This window comes from Lethenteron reissneri, unplaced genomic scaffold, assembly GCF_015708825.2.
Source record: "Lethenteron reissneri isolate LAM-NWPU_2019-01 unplaced genomic scaffold, ASM1570882v1 scaffold_1321, whole genome shotgun sequence".
Classification (NCBI taxonomy): Eukaryota; Metazoa; Chordata; class Hyperoartia; order Petromyzontiformes; family Petromyzontidae; genus Lethenteron; species Lethenteron reissneri.
The window spans coordinates 56,878-78,984 of NW_026891027.1; the positions used below are offsets into that span (position 1 = coordinate 56,878).

Below are 22,107 nucleotides of genomic sequence, written 5' to 3' on the forward strand. Positions count from 1 at the left end.
CTCTGGTGCACGCCGCCGATACGCGCGTCTCATTGGTCCTCCTCCGCGGGGGCCACGCCCCCTCGAGAATTTTCCGCTCTTCCGATTGGTCCGCCGTTGCTGGGGGCGGGGGCTCAAAGCGCGTCCGGTGTGAGGTGACGTCACAGCACAACAAACCCCCCCCCACCCCTCCATTGCCACGTAAGCCAATCGGCGAACTCCCCACTGGGTGATGACGTCACGCACGCGCATCCTGTAGCCAATGAGCGCGTCCGCGTAGGGACGGATGACGTCATGTGACTCGAGAGCGAGAGGGGGAGGGGCTACACAAGTCGAGGCCGAGACGCTGTAGCAGCTGCTGCTGTAGCTACAGCTGTTACTGCTGCTGCTGTTGCTGCTGCTACTACAGCTGCTGCTGCGTTGCCTGCCGACAGCAGCGACCTGTTGTGAGCATTGCGAGCCCCGCTGCCGTGAAGTTGCGGGGAAAGTATCTGAAGGTGAGTGGGTGGTCCCCCCCTACCTACCTCCACCAGCACCACTCTTCTTTTAAAGGAATAAGTGCGTCCGTCCACGCCTGCGACGATTGGAGTGGTGAGGGTGAGGGGTGAGCGGTTGTTGTGAGGGTGGGTGGTGAGGGTGAGTGGTGAGGGTGAGAGTGAGGGGTGAGGGTGGGTGGTGAGGGTGAGTGGTGAGGGTGAGAGTGAGGGGTGAGGGTGAGTGGTGAGGGTGAGTGGTGAGGGTGAGTGGTGAGGGTGAGGGTGAGTGGTGAGGGTGAGTGGTGAGGGTGAGTGGTGAGGGTGAGTGGTGAGGGTGAGGGTGAGTGGTGAGTGGTGAGGGTGAGTGGTGAGGGTGAGTGGTGATTAGTGAGTGGTGAGGGTGAGTTATGAGTAAGCTCCAAGATTAATAAACAAAAAATCTCGACAAATAAAAGTGCATGCGCAGTAATAGAATAACAATAACAACGATGATGATCAACCCGTGCTTGTTAAAGTTCAACGCGTTCACTACGATATTTAATAATCTCTCGTTGAAATAATCCCGCCAAATTGAGTCGTTAATTAGGTCAGCTGTTAATTAGCCTGAGGTGTTGACCTGAGGCCAATTAATTAAGCAACGTGCTCATTCAATTACAAATTGCGTGTGTGACGTGAGTTGACTTCGGGCTTTATTTGAATTTTTTAAAAATGCAATTGTGTTTAATTTAAGGACAGTGCACATACATTATCAGAGTTGTGTTTTTTGTTTGTATTACGACCGCAGGTATTGTGGTCTATGCAAACATGACTCCTTGTAAAAAGGTGTCAGTTTTGTTGCCAGATAGAAGGGTAAAAAACCAATTATCAAGACAATCCTAGATTGAATAGGAATGTTAAAGACCTCTTAATATCTCGATTTAAAGCTTTCGTGACTGCAGGGATTCATCTTCTTGGTTCTTTCGGTAAAGTCATCACGTAGAAGGGAAGTAATAAAATAATAAAAATAAAACAAAATAAAATAATTATATTATTTTGTATTATTTTATTAAGCAACGTGCTCATTCATAATAATAAAAATAAAACAAAATAAAATAATTATATTATTTTGTTTAATTTTTATTATTTTGTTACTTCCCTTCTACGTGACTTTACCGAAAGAACCAAGAAGATGAACCTCTTAGTATCGTTGGAGATTGTCATTTATTTAGCTTAGAGTGGCAAGCTCGACTGGCCACGATGATTTATAGATGTTTGCCTTTTGCTCATTTAACTCTGAGTAACGTTATCTGTGATTGCTTTTTAAATCCTTTATATTAAGTTCACTTGCTTGCTTGCTTACGACCGTGCAAATCTTTCGATCGTTTTTTAACCCACTTCCAATCGAGCTGACATTTTGCACACAAACTCGTTGTGCGTGACAATTAATTTTCGTGAAATTTTTTTCCAAAAATGTTCCACTTTATAGGGGGAAAAATGTCATATTTAATTTAAAAAAGCAATGTGATAAAAATGAAACTCTTACTCAAGAAAAACAGAAATGAATACTAAAATAAAACCGATGCCACGCATATAAAGTATTTATAGTGAAAAACTTTGTTTTAACGGGTTAAATTTTTAAACATTAAATTGGCACCCTCGTTATAACTGGTGTGACATATGAGCAGACTGGAGATACAGAAACTAAATACACGTGCGGTTTTATAAATTAATTAACAAGACAAGCATTCACTGGGTAGCCGAGGAAATCACGAGCGCTTGATTGATTAATTAATTGGATGTTTGTGGTTAATTAGGCTCGCCACACGGAAGCTAATTAACTTTGGAACTTCCATTTAATCCCAAAGCTAATGTTCCAGCTGGGCTGTGCGAACGGCCTTTAACCTGCTCTGAAAGTTTCAGGTTCTTGTGCACTAATTTGTGTGGGAAAAAAATGTAACATTAAATGTTATCACAGTATTTGGTTTCTCTTACGGGGTCGTTTATTTATCCGTTTACAACTCTGTCGGCCAACTGTTGGGCAAAGTCTTGGGGTCTTACACAGTTTGCCCCAAGGGAGTTTTTTTAACATATATTGTTTTAGAATAACGTTATTCTGTAATCTTTATTTTTTGCGAAAGTATCGTACAGGTTATCAAATCGCTGTTTCGCCCGAATAACTACCCTTGTAATCAACGACTTGTTTTGGAAAATTTAATCGGATCGCTAATGGCTCTGATGATGATGACACTTGCTGTGAGAGTTGTATTTTTAAATCCTTTATATTAAGTTCACTTGCTTGCTTGCTTAGGACCGTACAAATCTTTCGGTCGTTTTTTAACCCACTTCCAATCGAGCTGACATTTTGCACACAAACTCGTTGTGCGTGACAATTAATTTTCGTGAAAATTTTTTTTTCATATTTAATTTAAAATACCAATGTGATAAAAATGAAACTCTTACTCAAGAAAACAGAAATGAATAATAAAATAAAACCGATGCCACGTATATAAAGGATTTATAGTGAAAAACTTTGTTTTTACAGGTAAATTTTTACCTAGTTACAATGGCATTGGTCATTATAGTGAATGGGTGGCACAGATGCTAATGCAACAGCAATGCCATTTCGAGGGTGTGGAATTTATCCTGTTACTAGCTGTACTACCCGGCTTCGCCCGGGACTTGTATCTACCACGGCCGGCCGCCTTTCTCTCCCCAGTGGCGATGTTAATACGCTACAGCAGTTACTCGTTTGAGGCAGAGTCGACCTAGGGGAGGTTCAAATAATCGTCACCGGTGGTGGCCGTGAGCGGGAATCGAACTGGGTTCGCCGGGTTGGTAGCGCAGCGTAGCGTTAAGCACTACACCCACTGCTCCTCACACACCACACACGCACAGACACACACACAGACACACACACAGACACACGCAGACACACACACAGACAGCACGCTAACCACTACACTACCGCTCCCCACACACCACACACGCACACACACAGACACACACACAGACACACACACAGACACACACACACAGACACACACACACAGACACAGGCAGCACGCTAAGCACTACACTACCGTTCCCCCTACACAACACACGCGCGCGCGTCCATAGGTACACATACACGCGCTTGCTGCAGACACACACGACTTTCAGGGTGCGTACGGCAGTAAACGACTGAAATAATAAAGCGGCAATGCTGTGTAAGGAACGCCTTAGACCCGCATTACACATTTGTGTAATGTGAGCGTAAACACACAAACACACACAAACACATACACAATACACACACACATACATGCAGACACACAGACAGACACATAACACACATACATACACACACATACAAACACAGAAACACATACACACACATACATAGACACACACATACATACACACAAACACATCCACAGACGTACATACACACATACATACAGGCACGCAGACATACACATAAACACATACAAAAAAACCCACATACATACACACACACATACATACACACAAACACATGCACACACATACATACACACATGCATACAGACACACAGACATACACATAAACACATACACACATACACATGACCCGGCTTCGCCCGGGACTTGGATCCACCACGCCCGGCCGCCTTTGTCTCCCCAGTGCCGATGTTAATACGCAACACCAGTTACTCGTTTGAGGCTGAGTCGACCTAGGGGAGGTTCAAATAATCGTCACCGGTGGTGGCCGTGAGCGGGAATCGAACTCGGTTCGCCGGGTTGGTAGCGCAGCGTAGCGTTAAGCACTACACCCACCGCTCCTCACACACCACACACGCACAGACACACACACAGACACACACACAGACACACGCAGACACACACAGACAGACACAGACAGACACACACACACACAGACACACAGACAGCACGCTAAGCACTACACTATCGCTCCCCACACACCACACACGCACACACACAGACACACACACACAGACACAGACAGCACGCTAAGCACTACACTACCGTTCCCCCTACACAACACACGCGCGCGTCCATAGGAACACATACACGCGCTTGCTGCAGACACACACGACTTTCAGGGTGCGCACGGCAGTAAACGACTGCAATAATAAAGCGGCAATGCTGCGCGAGGAACGCCTTAGACCTGCAACACATTTGTGTAATGCGAGCGTAAACACACAAACACATACATACACACACATACACACAAACACATACACACACACACATACACACACATACACACACATACATACATACACACAGACATACACACAAACACACACATACATGCACACAAACACATACACAATACACACACACATACATGCAGACACAGACAGACACATAACACACATACATACACACACATACATACACAAAAACACATCTATATATATAAAATCGTTCATGTCTGTCTGTCTGTGTGTGTGTGTGTGTATTTCGGCCCATACGCACTTTCATTGGACGGCGGTTGCCCCTGGCAACGGCTAGCCACGCCTTCGCCGCTTTCATTGGACCTGGCAACGGCTAGCGACGCCTTCGCCAAGGGCTGCAGTTTCATTGGACGGCGGTTGCCCCTGCCAACGGCTAGCCACGCCTTCGCCACTTTCATAAGCTCCGTATTTAATTAAATAATAGCCATTACACAGTATTGTTGGAGCGCTGAGGGGGGGGGAAGGAACGCCACCCGTACCCTGCCTCTTCCAAGCCGACAATTTTAGGCGAGGCCGCAGGCTTTGCACGCTACTAGGCCTCGACACCCACCACGCCACTCTGAGGTAAATTCATCAAAGTTTTTCCTACTCTTCACTACACCCCCACCACAATGTGTGCTATTAATATTACTTTTAAACCCAACGCGCCAACAATCGATTACTTTAATGTTCACTGTACAAATACTCATTAAGCTGGGTGAGCGTACTGCCAGTCTATCATGTACACTGTAGCCTGCTTATTAAGCTCGGTGAGCGTACTGCCACTCTATCATGTACACTCTAGCCTGCTTATGAAGCTGAGTGCGTGTACTGGCAGTCTATAATGTGGACTCTTGCCTGGTTATTATAATCGATTCTTTATATGTTCTTTGTACAAACAGTCATTAAGCTGCTTGAGCGACCCCAGTTCGATTCCAACTCACGCCCACCACCGCTGACGATTATTTGAAACGGACCTGGCCCTCCCCTAGGTCCACTCAGCCTCAAACGCGTAACTGCTGTCGTGTGTGAACATCGTCACTGGGGAGACAAAGGCGGCGGGGCATCGTGGATCCAAGTCCCGGGCGAAGCCGGGTCATGTGTATGTGTGTTTGTGTTTATGTGTATGTTTATGTGTATGTCTGTGTGTCTCTATGTATGTGTGTATGTATGTGTATGTATGTGTTTGTGTGTATGTGTGTGTGTATGTTGGTACAGTAGGGGGCACAGGTGGTGCATCAGCCAGTCATCTCGGTCATCTCGGTCAGTCGACCCGTGGCACCTGGGTCTGCCCCGTGACCTCCTGCCACCGGGCGTTCGACACTTCACGTGGCCTCAAGGTGCACTTGGCCTGGCACAAGCATCGTGGTGACGTCACCGCCACTTAGTGGCGAATGGCGGTTGTTGTTGTGTATGTATGTGAGTTTTTTATGTCTTTATGTGTATGTCTGCGTGTCTCTATGTATGTGTGTATGTACGTGTGTGCATGTGTTTGTGTGTATGTATGTGTGTGTCTATGTATGTGTATGTGTTTTTGTGTATGTATGTGTGTGTATGTATGTGTGTTATGTGTCTGTCTGTGTCTGCATGTATGTGTGTGTGTATTGTGTATGTGTTTGTGTGCATGTATGTGTGTGTTTGTGTGTATGTCTGTGTGTATGTATGTGTGTGTATGTGTGTGTATGTGTGTGTATGTGTTTGTGTGTATGTGTGTGTATGTATGTGTTTGTGTGTTTACGCTCGCATTACACAAATGTGTTGCAGGTCTAAGGCGTTCCTCGCGCAGCATTGCCGCTTTATTATTGCAGTCGTTTACTGCCGTGCGCACCCTGAAAGTCGTGTGTGTCTGCAGCAAGCGCGTGTATGTGTTCCTATGGACGCGCGCGTGTGTTGTGTAGGGGGAACGGTAGTGTAGTGCTTAGCGTGCTGTCTGTGTGTGTGTGTCTGTGTGTGTGCGTGTGTGGTGTGTGGGGAGCGATAGTGTAGTGCTTAGCGTGCTGTCTGTGTGTGTGTGTGTCTGTCTGTGTCTGTCTGTGTGTGTCTGCGTGTGTCTGTGTGTGTGTCTGTGTGTGTGTCTGTGCGTGTGTGGTGTGTGAGGAGCGGTGGGTGTAGTGCTTAACGCTACGCTGCGCTACCAACCCGGCGAACCGAGTTCGATTCCCGCTCACGGCCACCACCGGTGACGATTATTTGAACCTCCCCTAGGTCGACTCAGCCTCAAACGAGTAACTGGTGTTGCGTATTAACATCGGCACTGGGGAGACAAAGGCGGCCGGGCGTGGTGGATCCAAGTCCCGGGCGAAGCCGGGTCATGTGTATGTGTGTATGTGTTTATGTGTATGTCTGTGTGTCTGTATGCATGTGTGTATGTATGTGTGTGCATGTGTTTGTGTGTATGTATGTGTGTGTGTATGTATGTGGGTTTTTTTGTATGTGTTTATGTGTATGTCTGCGTGCCTGTATGTATGTGTGTATGTACGTCTGTGGATGTGTTTGTGTGTATGTATGTGTGTGTCTATGTATGTGTGTGTATGTGTTTCTGTGTTTGTATGTGTGTGTATGTATGTGTGTTATGTGTCTGTCTGTGTGTCTGCATGTATGTGTGTGTGTATTGTGTATGTGTTTGTGTGTGTTTGTGTGTTTACGCTCGCATTACACAAATGTGTAATGCGGGTCTAAGGCGTTCCTTACACAGCATTGCCGCTTTATTATTTCAGTCGTTTACTGCCGTACGCACCCTGAAAGTCGTGTGTGTCTGCAGCAAGCGCGTGTATGTGTACCTATGGACGCGCGCGCGTGTGTTGTGTAGGGGGAACGGTAGTGTAGTGCTTAGCGTGCTGTCTGTGTGTGTGTGTCTGTGTGTGTGTGTCTGTGTGTGTGTCTGTGTGTGTGTCTGTGTGTGTGCGTGTGTGGTGTGTGGGGAGCGGTAGTGTAGTGGTTAGCGTGCTGTCTGTGTGTGTGTGTGTCTCTGTCTGTGTGTGTCTGCGTGTGTCTGTGTGTGTGTCTGTGTGTGTGTCTGTGCGTGTGTGGTGTGTGAGGAGCAGTGGGTGTAGTGCTTAACGCTACGCTGCGCTACCAACCCGGCGAACCCAGTTCGATTCCCGCTCACGGCCACCACCGGTGACGATTATTTGAACCTCCCCTAGGTCGACTCTGCCTCAAACGAGTAACTGCTGTAGCGTATTAACATCGCCACTGGGGAGAGAAAGGCGGCCGGCCGTGGTAGATACAAGTCCCGGGCGAAGCCGGGTAGTACAGCTAGTACACATACATAGACACACACATACATACACACAAACACATGCACACACGTACATACACACATACATAGAGACACGCAGACATACACATAAAGACATAAAAAACCCACATACATACACACACACATACACACAAACACATACATACACATACATACACACATACATAGAGACACACAGACATACACATAAACACAAACACACATACACATGACCCGGCTTCGCCCGGGACTTGGATCCACGATGCCCCGCCGCCTTTGTCTCCCCAGTGACGATGTTCACACACGACAGCAGTTACGCGTTTGAGGCTGAGTGGACCTAGGGGAGGGCCAGGTCCGTTTCAAATAATCGTCAGCGGTGGTGGGCGTGAGTTGGAATCGAACTGGGGTCGCTCAAGCAGCTTAATGACTGTTTGTACAAAGAACATATAAAGAATCGACTATAATAACCAGGCAAGAGTCCACATTATAGACTGCCAGTACACGCACTCAGCTTCATAAGCAGGCTAGAGTGTACATGATAGAGTGGCAGTACGCTCACCGAGCTTAATAAGCAGGCTACAGTGTACATGATAGACTGGCAGTACGCTCACCCAGCTTAATGAGTATTTGTACAGTGAACATTAAAGTAATCGATTGTTGGCGCGTTGGGTTTAAAAGTAATATTAATAGCACACATTGTGGTGGGGGTGTAGTGAAGAGTAGGAAAAACTTTGATGAATTTACCTCAGAGTGGCGTGGTGGGTGTCGAGGCCTAGTAGCGTGCAAAGCCTGCGGCCTCGCCTAAAATTGTCGGCTTGGAAGAGGCAGGGTACGGGTGGCGTTCCTTCCCCCCCCCTCAGCGCTCCAACAATACTGTGTAATGGCTATTATTTAATTAAATACGGAGCTTATGAAAGTGGCGAAGGCGTGGCTAGCCGTTGGCAGGGGCAACCGCCGTCCAATGAAACTGCAGCCCTTGGCGAAGGCGTCGCTAGCCGTTGCCAGGTCCAATGAAAGCGGCGAAGGCGTGGCTAGCCGTTGCCAGGGGCAACCGCCGTCCAATGAAAGTGCGTATGGGCCGAAATACACACACACACACAGACAGACATGAACGATTTTATATATATAGATGTACGAAACTTGAGAACCCTAGCTACATACAATGTCTGCTGCCAGTTTTATAGGGCTGAACATTGAAAATGTCTAAGTGTACAATTATTGCGATTCTAATGTTTTTAAACTATTTTATCTTTTCCTGTAATTTCTTGAAATTCTCTTTTGGCTGGTTAAGTAAAAACATGCCTTACAATGGCTGCCCATAAAAAAATTTGTTTTAATGCATTTGTTTTCTGCCTATTTGAGTGGCCAGTTACTGGGCCGATTCTCCTGCGAGACCCGAGTGTGTGCTTCGCCGGGGAGAGATGTAAAAATGCAGGTGCAAAATGAAATAAAAATTAATAAAAATAAAAGAATAAAAATCACGACGTTTCGGAAGCAACACAAGCTTCCGTCTTCAGGTGAAACTGTCACAGCAAAATATCTGTTTCACCTGAAGACGGAAGCTTGTGTTGCTTCCGAAACGTTGTGATTTTTCTCTTCTTCTTGGTTCGTTCGGTAAAGTCGTCACGTAGAAGGGAAGTAATAAAATAATAAAAATAAAACATAATAAAATAATTATCACGACGTTTCGGCCACAACGCAAGCAGCCATCCTCAGGTGAAACCAGGTCTGTCGGGGAGACAGAGTCTGAATGAAACAGCACACGAGCTTGGAGCATATATATATAAGCTGGGTTGGGAGGGGGGGAAAGGGCGCTTCGACAAAAGAATTTGCATATCAAGAGGAATTTAGCATATTTATGGGAAATGCAGGAATGTAATTAGTACTACATATGCCCGTGCATTATGCAGGATTAGCAGCATCCAAGGGAGGGGATATGGGAAATGCATGTATGTGAATAGTACTAATTATGCCCGTGCATTATGCAGGATTTGTGATTTTTATTCTTTTATTTTAATTTTAATTTCATTTTTTACCTACGTGACTTTACCGAGTATGATTCCTTGCAGTCGCGAAAGCTTCAAATCTCCAAGATATCAAAATGGACGAGCGGCGCATGCATCAGGACGATGAGGAGCTGCAACAGCAGCAGCAGCAGTCTCCAAACAATCGGAAGGCTCCTTCACGCACCAGGCAGAATGCAGCTCAGTCTGTGCGACAGTATCCTCCTGCCTTGGCAGAGGCAGCAACCCAGACTTGTCAGTCTCCACAGGCTCAGTCAGTTAAGCACACCCCACCAGTGCCTAAGGTGTCTTCTGGCAGCAGTCAGCGACCGAGTGGAGAGGCGGCTTCTGATACGAACTCCCAAGGTGATCACTTTGACTGCCCCTTGTTCACACACACGTGCTGTCTAGCTATTAAGACACATTTGAGGTTTTTGTAAATTATATAATTTCACTAATAGGGGTTTTCCCCTTTTTTCTGGCAACAAAACTGACACCTTTTGCAAGGAATCATGCTTACATTAACCACAATACTTGCAGTCAAATGCAAACAATAAACACAACTCTGATAATGTATGCATTGTCTTTGAAACGGATTGGTCCACACCAGAGACAGCTTTCTTTAGAGCCTCGTCTCATATGGTTTTCGACCAGATGACGCCAAGTATTGTGGTTAATGTAAGCATGATTCCTTGCAAAAGGTGTCAGTTTTGTTGCCAGAAAAAAGGGGAAAACCCCTATGAGTATATTTTGGTACTGGCAAAGGAGGTCCCATGATGACGCCTTTTGGCGTCATCTGGTCGAACATCATATGAGACTCGGCTCTAAAGAAAGCTGTCTGGTGTGGACCAATCAGTTTCAAAGACAATGCATACATTATCAGAGTTGTGTTTTTTGTTTGCATTTGACTGCAGGTATTGTGGTTAATGTAAACATGATTCCTTGCAAAAGGTGTCAGTTTTGTTGCCAGAAAAAAAAAAGAGGAACAACCCTATTAGTATATTTTGGTACTGGCAAAGGAGGTCCCATGATGACATCATTTCAATGTATTATTCTGAAAGAAATTGTCCGCTTTTTGCCACTTAACCAAATCCTCAGGCTGCGTGAAAGTGGTGTACGACATGCTGATGACTGCAAGCAACTGTGGCAGCAATTGGCCATCCGACCAAGAAGACATATTTCGCCTCCTGGTAAGTTACCTGCTTTCGTTGAAATTCCTCGCAATCACATGTCACAATAAGCATTTGATGTTTTAAAGAATTTGCTCTGCGGTCTGTATGTATGTAGGTGCACGGGAGAGAACATTTTGAAATATTAAAGAAAATCAAGGAAAACCTGGAGCTGATCCGAACGCTGCCCACGGATGCCAATGTGTTGCGCAACCTGCAGCAACAACAGTACGTGAACACGAAATAGACACATCGCTGCTCGTACGAGACAAGTTCCCGATTGCTGCTGTAATTAAATGGTAGCAACAGAAGGGAAGTAATAAAATGATAAAAATAAAAATAATAAAATAATTCTCACGACGTTTCAGCCACAACGCAAGCAGCCGTCCTCAGGTGAAAACCAGGTCTGTCGAGGAGATAGCGTCTGAATGAAACAGCACACGCGCTTGGAGCATGTATATACGCTGGGTTGGAAGGGGGGGGAAGGGCGCCTTGACAAAATAATTTGCACATCAAGAGGGTTAATTTTTTGGGTTTTTTCTCCCTCCCAGATACGTGACGGAATTGCGTGGAAGGCCGTTCAACCTCAGCCGACACGGAAGCGAGTGTTCACAGGAAGTCTTGGCCGGCAGCCAGGGACCTTCCAGTGCCGGCGAAGGTTCCTCATCAGGTGACGCAAGCTCTCCCTGCTCGGCGCAGCACATTTCTCTGCACGGAACGTGGCGGCATTCGCTAGAATTGAAAGACGTGACATAATTTGCCACAAAGTGATACGCAGTCTTCTTGGTTCTTTCGGTAAAGTCGTCACGTAGAAGGGAAGTAATAAAATAATAAAATAAAACATAATAAAATACAATTCTCACGACGTTTCGACCACAACGCAAGCAGCCGTCCTCAGGTGAAGAACAGGTCTGTCAGACGCTGTCTTTCTGACAGACCTGTGTCCATGATAAAATACAATTCCATGATAAAATACAATTCTCACGACGTTTCGGCCACAACGCAAGCAGCCGTCCTCAGGTGAAGAACAGGTCTGTCAGACGCTGTCTCCCCGACAGACCTGGTTTTCACCTGAGGACGGCTGCTTGCGTTGTGGCCGAAACGTCGTGAGAATTATTTTATGAAGTTTTATTATTTGATTACTTCCCTTCTACGTGATGACTTTACCGAAAGAACCAAGAGGATGAATTCAATATTACTCGTATATGTGTTGAGGTGTAAATGGTTTTATTGCGAATGCTCATCCACTGGTTGCAGGCGTTGCACAGGATGTTGTGACGGGTGAAGCGAGTGGATCCAATGGTCCCCCACGGCCACCGGACGGAGACAACCCACGGGCCCGGCTTGGAACCCTGCCGGACAGCGGCAAGCCTGGCAACGCTCTTTACAAGTAAGTGCCCTTTAGGTGCATCATCGTCGCCACCTTTAAACATCGTCGTCATTTTTCGATTTAAAGCTTTTGTGACTGCAGGGATTCATCTTCTTGGTTCTTTCGGTAAAGTCACCACGTAGAAGGGAAGTAATAGAATAATAAAAATAAAACATAATAAAATAATAAAAATAAAACATAATAAAATAAAATAATAAAATAATATAATAATGTTGCTTTCCTTCTACGTGACTTTACCGAAAGAACCAAGAAGATCGTCATCATTCACGCTCTGAAAAAAATTACAAATAAATGAAAGGGATTCTTTGCTGAAATAACCTTTTCTACTCTATGAGACATCTCTTTTAGCAGTGAAAAAATATAGTAGTAGGTTTTTACCCTTTTAAACTGGTACAAAACTGACACCTTTACACAAGGCATCATACACCTTGAGACATCTCTTTTAGCGGTGGCAAAATATAGTAGTAGGTTTTTACCCTTTTAAACTGGTACAAAACTGACACCTTTACACAAGGCATCATACACCTTGAGACATCTCCTTTACCAGTGGCAAAATATAGTAGTAGGTTTTTACCCTTTTAAACTGGTACAAAACTGACACCTTTATACAAGGCATCATGTTTGCAATAACCACAACACAAGTAGTCAAAAATGCTAATAAAAAGAAGCAACTCTGATAATGATAATAATATGCACTGTACTACTAAACCTTTTCTACTGTTGCGTCTGCACACTCCATTCTATTTCATGATGTATAACTGCTTTATTAAAATGGCTTATCCTTGACGTATTCTATGCTGCAACATCTTCCCTAGTCACTGGGTAGGTGGGTTGGTATTGGCCTCGGATATTCTGATGAGCACTCTACACTGCATTAGATATTTTTAGTTGACTTGCGTTGTTTATAACACTCCTTTATTATATACGAGTCTGGGTTCTTCAAGTGTTTAGTTTTATCTGTGTATACTCGACTACAATACTTAAGTCGGTGGGTGAATTAAAACAAAGCAAAGTTCATCTTCTTGGTTCTTTCGGTAAAGTCACGTAGAAGGGAAGTAATAAAATAATAAAAATAAAACATAATAAAATAATATAATATACATGATAAAATAATTCTCACGACGTTTCAGCCACAACGCAAGCAGCCGTAACGTCGTGAGAATTATTTAATTATGTTTTATTTTTATTATTTTATTTTTATTATTTTATTACTTCCCTTCTACGTGACTTTACCGATAGAACCAAGAAGATGAATCCCTGCAGTCACGAAAGCTTTAAATCGAAAAGCAAAGTTCGTAATGCAGTTTGGGCTGATTTTTGCACTTGGATTTCCAATAAAAAAGTCATTATTTTCCATTGGGATATACAGTACAAGCAATGTAAGTGTTGCTTCACATGTTATTTCTAATCGCAATGTTGACGGAGTAAAAATGTGCAACTTAATGTAATTCAGCCGTACAAAGTACTTTTCGTGCTTCTTGTATTTGGTATTAACATTTTGGAGCCTCGTGTGTTGTTGTTTTTTGTGTCTCAAGCTTCCTGAAACAAATAGACTGCTTGGAGTTTTTGGAGAATTTCACTTCGCGTGGATTGTCGAGTGTCCAACAGCTGATGAACGTTACTCTACAGGCAAGTTCCTACGGACGCTTCCATGAAAACTACGTGTGTTTTTTTAACGAATACAGGATTGGGATTTATTTTTAAGTTTTTCTGCAACATAAAAAATGCACAAAGAAGCATGGAGAAGATGGAAGGTTGGAATTAAACTTGTAAAGAGTTAATGCGTTTGTAGTGCCTCAAGAGGGGGCTCTGGGACCCTAGGCAGAGAAGCCCTCGGCGGCAGGCGCTAGGATCCCAGGCACCCCAGACACTTAAGCCCCTTGGCACCAGGCGCTAGGATCCCAGGCACCCCAGACACTTAAGCCCCTTGGCACCAGGCGCTAGGATCCCAGGCACCCCAGACACTTAAGCCCCTTGGCGCCACCAACGGGGGGGCTGTGTGTGCTCTGTGGGATACCTGGGGGCACACACAACCCCACCCCTCGTTGGGCACGAGGCATAAAAGGGCAGCTCCCTGGATGATCGGGGCCAGTCGCAGGTCAAGACCCGCCAGCCAGCCAGCGTAGGACCCTGTACCCCCTCGTCCCGCTGTAACAGAGTATCAGGACTGTTGGAGTGTTGTATTGTAATAAAGAAGTTACCTCTACAAGTGTCTCCGGAACCCATTACACGTGGATACCGAAACATGCAAATAAGAAACATTGACAACTGCAAAAAGTAGATGGGCTTGGGCAAGGGCACATCACTGGACTGCATTGTGGCTGGGAAACAAGACCGGTGTTGGAGTGGCATCCAAAGTAGAGCACACATCACCAAGAGGATGACCACCACAGAGATTCGAGTTGTGAGAAGATTAGTTCGTGTGTCGTTGATAGATGGATCGTCACATAGCTCGAGTGAGGAGGCTGAGGAGTCCTGATCCAGTAGTGGGTACAAAACAAACACATTCCTCCTGCGGAGGGAGCGGGTAGGAACGTTGGGTTGCTCGGTCAATGGCCAACTGTGAGGGCGGGCACAAGCCGGCGTGAGTAGGTGAAACGTTGAGTTTTATAAGGGCACCACGGGGTGACCAGCCCCTCCCCACCCAGCCCCACCCCACCCTCCCCACCCAGCCACTCCCCACCCAGCCCCTCCCCACCCAGTCCCACCCCTCCCATTTTTGGATGCACGACGGACAGACACAATAATCCCCTGTGGGCTGGTGGAACCAGGTGGTTCCTACCGGTAATACCGACTGATTTTGTACATTAATTACTCTGAGGAATACACGTCGTCAGAAATTTGAAGAATGTTGTATCGTACACTATGGGAACCTCATTTGCCAGTAAAAATATCATAATTGTTTTTTTACCCTTCTATCTGGCAACAAAACTGACACCTTTTTACAAGGAGTCATGTTTGTATAGACCGCAATACTTGTCTCGGGTGTGGACCAATCAACTTCAAGGACAGTGCATACATTATCAGAGTTATGTCTTTTGTTTGTATTTATGACTGCAGGTATTGCGGTTTATACAAACATGACTGCTTGTAAAAAGGTGTCAGTTTTGTTGCCAGATAGAAGGGTAAAAAACCAATTATCAATGTTGGATCGCTGAACAAAATTTGGTGTGTGTGTGCATATTTTCTGTGTTTCGCTGGATTTTAGGACTTGGATGAACTGGGAGTCCCAGAAGCCAAAAAGCGACTGCTATTGAGTGGAATCGAAGAGCATGGCGTGTCCACCACGATCTCCAGCGAGACGACACTGCAGCGCTCGTCCAGTGAAGAGACAGTCCACCTCAGCTCCGAGGACGACGACGATGATGGCATCGACACCAAGGATGGCATCCGTGCCAAAGTGTTCCCAGCACTGCGGCCCTCTGGCAGGAATCTGTCCTCTGTCGGCAATCGGTATCGCAAAAGCAGCATTGCCAAATACAATTTGCGAGCGCACGCTCGGCCAGTCATTGACCTTCCTCGTGCTGGCAGCTGGGGAGGCAGTAGCAGCCTGGAGGTGCCCAGGAGCAAGATGCCAAAATTGTCTTCATGCTCTGACATCGAAGAAGAAGAGGGGCTGGAGTGAGGAGAGGAGGGGGGTGATAGATGGATGATGGTGGGAGGTTGTGTGGGCCGTGGGTTGCACTTTGTATGAAAAGCCCTTGGGGTAAATAAGCTGGTGTCTTTCGATTGAAAGCTTTCGTGACTGCAGGGATTCATCTTCTTGGTTCTTTCAGTAAAGTCACGGTCGACAGACCTGTTCTCCACCTGAGGACGGCTGCTTGCGTTGTGGCCGAAACGTCGTGAGAATTGTATTTTATTATGTTTTATTTTTATTATTTTATTATTTCCCTTCTACGTGACTTTACCGAAAGAACCAAGCAGATAAGCTGGTGTCGTTTCACTCGCAGTTTCGATAACTTCCTTTGAGCTTCTTCTTGGTTCTTTCGGTAAAGTCACGTAGAATGGAAATAATAAAATAGTAATATTTTTTTTTTATAAATTAATTCTCACGACGTTTCGGCCACAACGCAAGCAGCCGTCCTCAGGTGAAGAAACAGGTCTGTCGAGAAGACAGCGTCTGTTTTTATTTATTTATTATTATTTTATTTCCATTCTACGTGACTTTACCGAAAGAACCAAGAAGATGAATCCCTGCAGTCACGAAAGCTTTAAATCGAAATTCCTTTGAGCTTGCTTGCATAGTTTTTTTATTTTTACAGAATGCAGTCAATAGAATATAAAGCAGCATCTTGGCTTTACCACCCAAGGCAGGAACTTGTCTCTTCCAAGAAAGAAGTGAATGACTTGTCAGTTTTGTTCCTTCTTAATTTTGGAGCTTTCGTGACTGCAGGAATTATTCTTTGGTTTTTTCGGTAAAGTCACGTATAAAGATAAAACGTGCCGTTTAAGTCATCTGGAGTTGAAATATACAACTCGTTTTGTTTCCGTGCAGAGGAGCCATGTTCAGAGCAATGTGCTTTTTTGTTGTGTTGCATTTGCTCGACTGTTGAAAGATCGTTTCAAATTTGCATCTATTGGAAGGATGAACACGAAGTGGGAAGGTTTTTGCAAAATCTGATGTTCTCATACTCCAGAAGATTGTTGTATGGGGCCTGTCTGCTCTCACCTACTTGATAAAAACCCCAAAAAATGCCTAAATAAAGTTGATTTGTGACATGTTCCATTCTGCAAAGTTTTATAGACTTTGCTGCTGGTAGCAGATGTAGAGAAAACAACACCTGTCTACACTTCGTGTTCATGGAACTGTCTTAAGCGTATATATGCAGTGGGTTTTTTTAAATCCTTTATATTAAGTTCACTTGCTTGCTTGCTTAGGACCGTGCAAATCTTTCGGTCGTTTTTTAACCCACTTCCCGTCATCCAATCGAGCTGACATTTTGCACAGACTCGTTGTGCGAGACAATTTATTTTCGTAAAAACATTTTTTTCCAAAATTTTACACTGTTTAGGGAATTTTTGTTTATAAATATTTAATTACCAATTGCTTAATGGTGGCAGGCAATCATCTGACCCATAGGTGGCAGCCATCTCAAGCCAGAGGACGAGAGGACTCTAGCCGCCACGCATATAAAGGATTTATAGTGAAAAACTTTGTTTTTACGAGTTAATTTTTGTTACAGGTAGGAACAACAGTTCCCCACCGCCCACCAGGGATTATTTGTCTGTCGTGCATAGCCCCTCCCACCGTGTAGCACGCTCCCGGATTGGTTGAAGTGCGTCACGTGACCAAGTGCTTTCTGTTCCTAGCTGGCCACTGTGAAGGAACGTGATTGTGCTGTGGATTCAGAAACCCGAGTTTGAGGGTGACATCCGAACTGCTGATTGTTTGGGCGCTGACCACTAGTGAAGTACCCGTCTGGTCACTGCCTGCATCTTGCAGTGGATTGAAAAAGGTCTCTTGATATTATTGAGCTTTGATTAAAAGCCAAAAACCTTTAAAGTACAATTTGAGGAATTGTTTTTCTGGATAAACCACTCGGAAAAAATACATCCAATGTTTGAGTTTGCATACGGAGCCCAAAACCACCTGTACGTTTTGCAATGTGCTTTATATTTTGTAGCAATCGCTGCCTTTCATGTAAACTGGTACCAGGCGCATACAGCGCATATGAGAACGTTCAATTCGAATGCGCAATTCCCTGGAATAGCCGCAGTATTGATTTGTTTAAACAAGTTTTGACAATAAAAAAACTCTCTTTGAACCGTTAACACGAACTTTTCTGACGGTGTTTTTTAATCCAATGTGGCGCGATAGAAATATTTTATTTACCGTCGTACACGGGTCGATATTGACGGAGCACAGGCGAGTATCACTTTGACGCTGTGGTGGATTGAGCGCAGATGTTTGCGTCGGGGGTAGCTGAGCGAATCGCCGCGTGGTAATGATGCCTCCAGGTGTGTCAACCGGGATGTTCTGTTCTGGATCGCAAACAACAAAGTACCTAACAATCACACACCTACACACACACACCTACACACCTACACCTACACACACCTAACACTCACACACACCTAACACTCACACACACCTAAGACTCACACACACACAGACACCTAACACTCACACACACCTAACACTCACACACACACAGACACCTAACACACACACCTAACACTCACACACACCTAACACTCACACACACACAGACACCTAACACTCACACACCTAACACTCACACACAGACACCTAACACTCACACACCTAACACTCACACACACCTAACACACACACACAGACTCCTACACACACACAGACTCCTACACACACCTAACACTCACACACACACCTAACACTCACACACACCTAACACTCACACACACAGACTCCTACACACACCTAACACACACACACAGACTCCTACACACACACACCTAACACTCACACACACCTAACACTCACACACACCTAACACTCACACACACCTAACACTCACACACACCTAACACTCACACACACCTAACACTCACACACACCTAACACACACCCCTAACACTCACACACACACAGACACCTAACACTCACACACCTAACACTCACACACACCTAACACTCACACACACACAGACACCTAACACTCACACACCTAACACTCACACACACCTAACACACACACACAGACTCCTACACACACACAGACTCCTACACACACCTAACACTCACACACACACCTAACACTCACACCTAACACTCACACACACCTAACACTCACACACACAGACTCCTACACACACCTAACACTCACACACACACAGACTCCTACACACACACACCTAACACTCACACACACACACACCTAACACTCACACACACCTAACACTCACACACACCTAACACTCACACACACCTAACACTCACACACACCTAACACTCACACACACCTAACACTCACACACACCTAACACTCACTCACACACACACACACCTAACACTCACACACACCTAACACACACACACACCTAACACTCACACACACCTAACACTCACACACACAGACTCCTACACACACCTAACACTCACACACACACAGACTCCTACACACACACACCTAACACTCACACACACACACACACACCTAACACTCACACACACCTAACACTCACACACACAGACTCCTACACACACCTAACACACACACACAGACTCCTACACACACACACCTAACACTCACACACACCTAACACTCACACACACCTAACACTCACACACACCTAACACTCACACACACCTAACACTCACACCTAACACTCACACACACCTAACACACACCCCTAACACTCACACACACACAGACACCTAACACTCACACACCTAACACTCACACACACCTAACACTCACACACACACAGACACCTAACACTCACACACCTAACACTCACACACACCTAACACACACACACAGACTCCTACACACACACAGACTCCTACACACACCTAACACTCACACACACACCTAACACTCACACCTAACACTCACACACACCTAACACTCACACACACAGACTCCTACACACACCTAACACTCACACACACACAGACTCCTACACACACACACCTAACACTCACACACACACACACCTAACACTCACACACACCTAACACTCACACACACCTAACACTCACACACCTAACACTCACACACACCTAACACTCACACACACCTAACACTCACACACACCTAACACTCACCACACCTAACACTCACACACACACCTAACACTCACACACACCTAACACACACACACACCTAACACTCACACACACCTAACACTCACACACACAGACTCCTACACACACCTAACACTCACACACACACAGACTCCTACACACACACACCTAACACTCACACACACACACACACACCTAACACTCACACACACCTAACACTCACACACACCTAACACTCACACACACCTAACACTCACACACACCTAACACTCACACACACCTAACACTCACACACACCTAACACTCACACACACACACACCTAACACACACACACACCTAACACACACACACACCTAACACTCACACACACCTAACACTCACACCTAACACTCACACACACACACCTACTCACACACACCTAACACTCACACACACCTAACACTCACACACACACACACAGACTCCTACACACACCTAACACACACACACCTAACACTCACACACACCTAACACTCACACCTAACACTCACACACACCTAACACACACCCCTAACACTCACACACACACAGACACCTAACACTCACACACCTAACACTCACACACACCTAACACTCACACACACACAGACACCTAACACTCACACACCTAACACTCACACACACCTAACACACACACACAGACTCCTACACACACACAGACTCCTACACACACCTAACACTCACACACACACACACCTAACACTCACACACACCTAACACACACACACACCTAACACTCACACACACCTAACACTCACACCTAACACTCACACACACACACCTACTCACACACACCTAACACTCACACACACCTAACACTCACACACACACACAGACTCCTACACACACCTAACACACACACACCTAACACTCACACACACCTAACACTCACACACACACAGACACCTAACACTCACACACCTAACACTCACACACACCTAACACACACACACAGACTCCTACACACACACAGACTCCTACACACACCTAACACTCACACACACACACCTAACACTCACACACACACCTAACACTCACACCTAACACTCACACACACTTAACACTCACACACACAGACTCCTACACACACCTAACACTCACACACACCTAACACTCACACACACAGACTCCTACACACACCTAACACTCACACACACACAGACTCCTACACACACACACCTAACACTCACACACACACACCTAACACTCACACACACCTAACACTCACACACACCTAACACTCACACACACCTAACACTCACACACACCTAACACTCACACACACCTAACACTCACACACACCTAACACTCACACACACACACACCTAACACTCACACACACCTAACACACACACACACCTAACACTCACACACACCTAACACTCACACCTAACACTCACACACACACACCTACTCACACACACCTAACACTCACACACACCTAACACTCACACACACACACACAGACTCCTACACACACCTAACACACACACACCTAACACTCACACACACCTAACACTCACACACACCTCACACTCACACACACCTAACACTCACACACACCTAACACTCACACCTAACACTCACACACACACACCTACTCACACACACCTAACACTCACACACACCTAACACTCACACACACACACACAGACTCCTACACACACCTAACACACACACACCTAACACTCACACACACCTAACACTCACACACACCTCACACTCACACACACCTAACACTCACACACACCTAACACTCACACCCACCTAACACACACACACACCTAACACTCACACACACAGACTCCTACACACACACACACTCACACACACCTAACACTCACACACCTAACACTCACACACACCTAACACTCACACACACCTAACACACACACACACCTA

General features: G+C 45.5%; 1 protein-coding gene across 1 annotated transcript; it reads left to right on the forward strand.

Moving 5' to 3' along the window:
• Positions 1-311: 311 nt before the first annotated feature.
• LOC133361989 (uncharacterized) lies at positions 312-16,061 on the forward strand. Its single transcript, XM_061580962.1, has 8 exons — positions 312-476; positions 9,944-10,243; positions 10,976-11,067; positions 11,165-11,274; positions 11,598-11,716; positions 12,304-12,436; positions 13,972-14,065; positions 15,645-16,061. The coding sequence occupies exons 2-8, from the start codon at positions 9,976-9,978 to the stop codon at positions 16,059-16,061; spliced, it is 1,233 nt and encodes a 410-aa protein (XP_061436946.1). The 5' UTR covers positions 312-476; positions 9,944-9,975.
• The last annotated feature ends 6,046 nt before the right edge of the window (positions 16,062-22,107 follow it).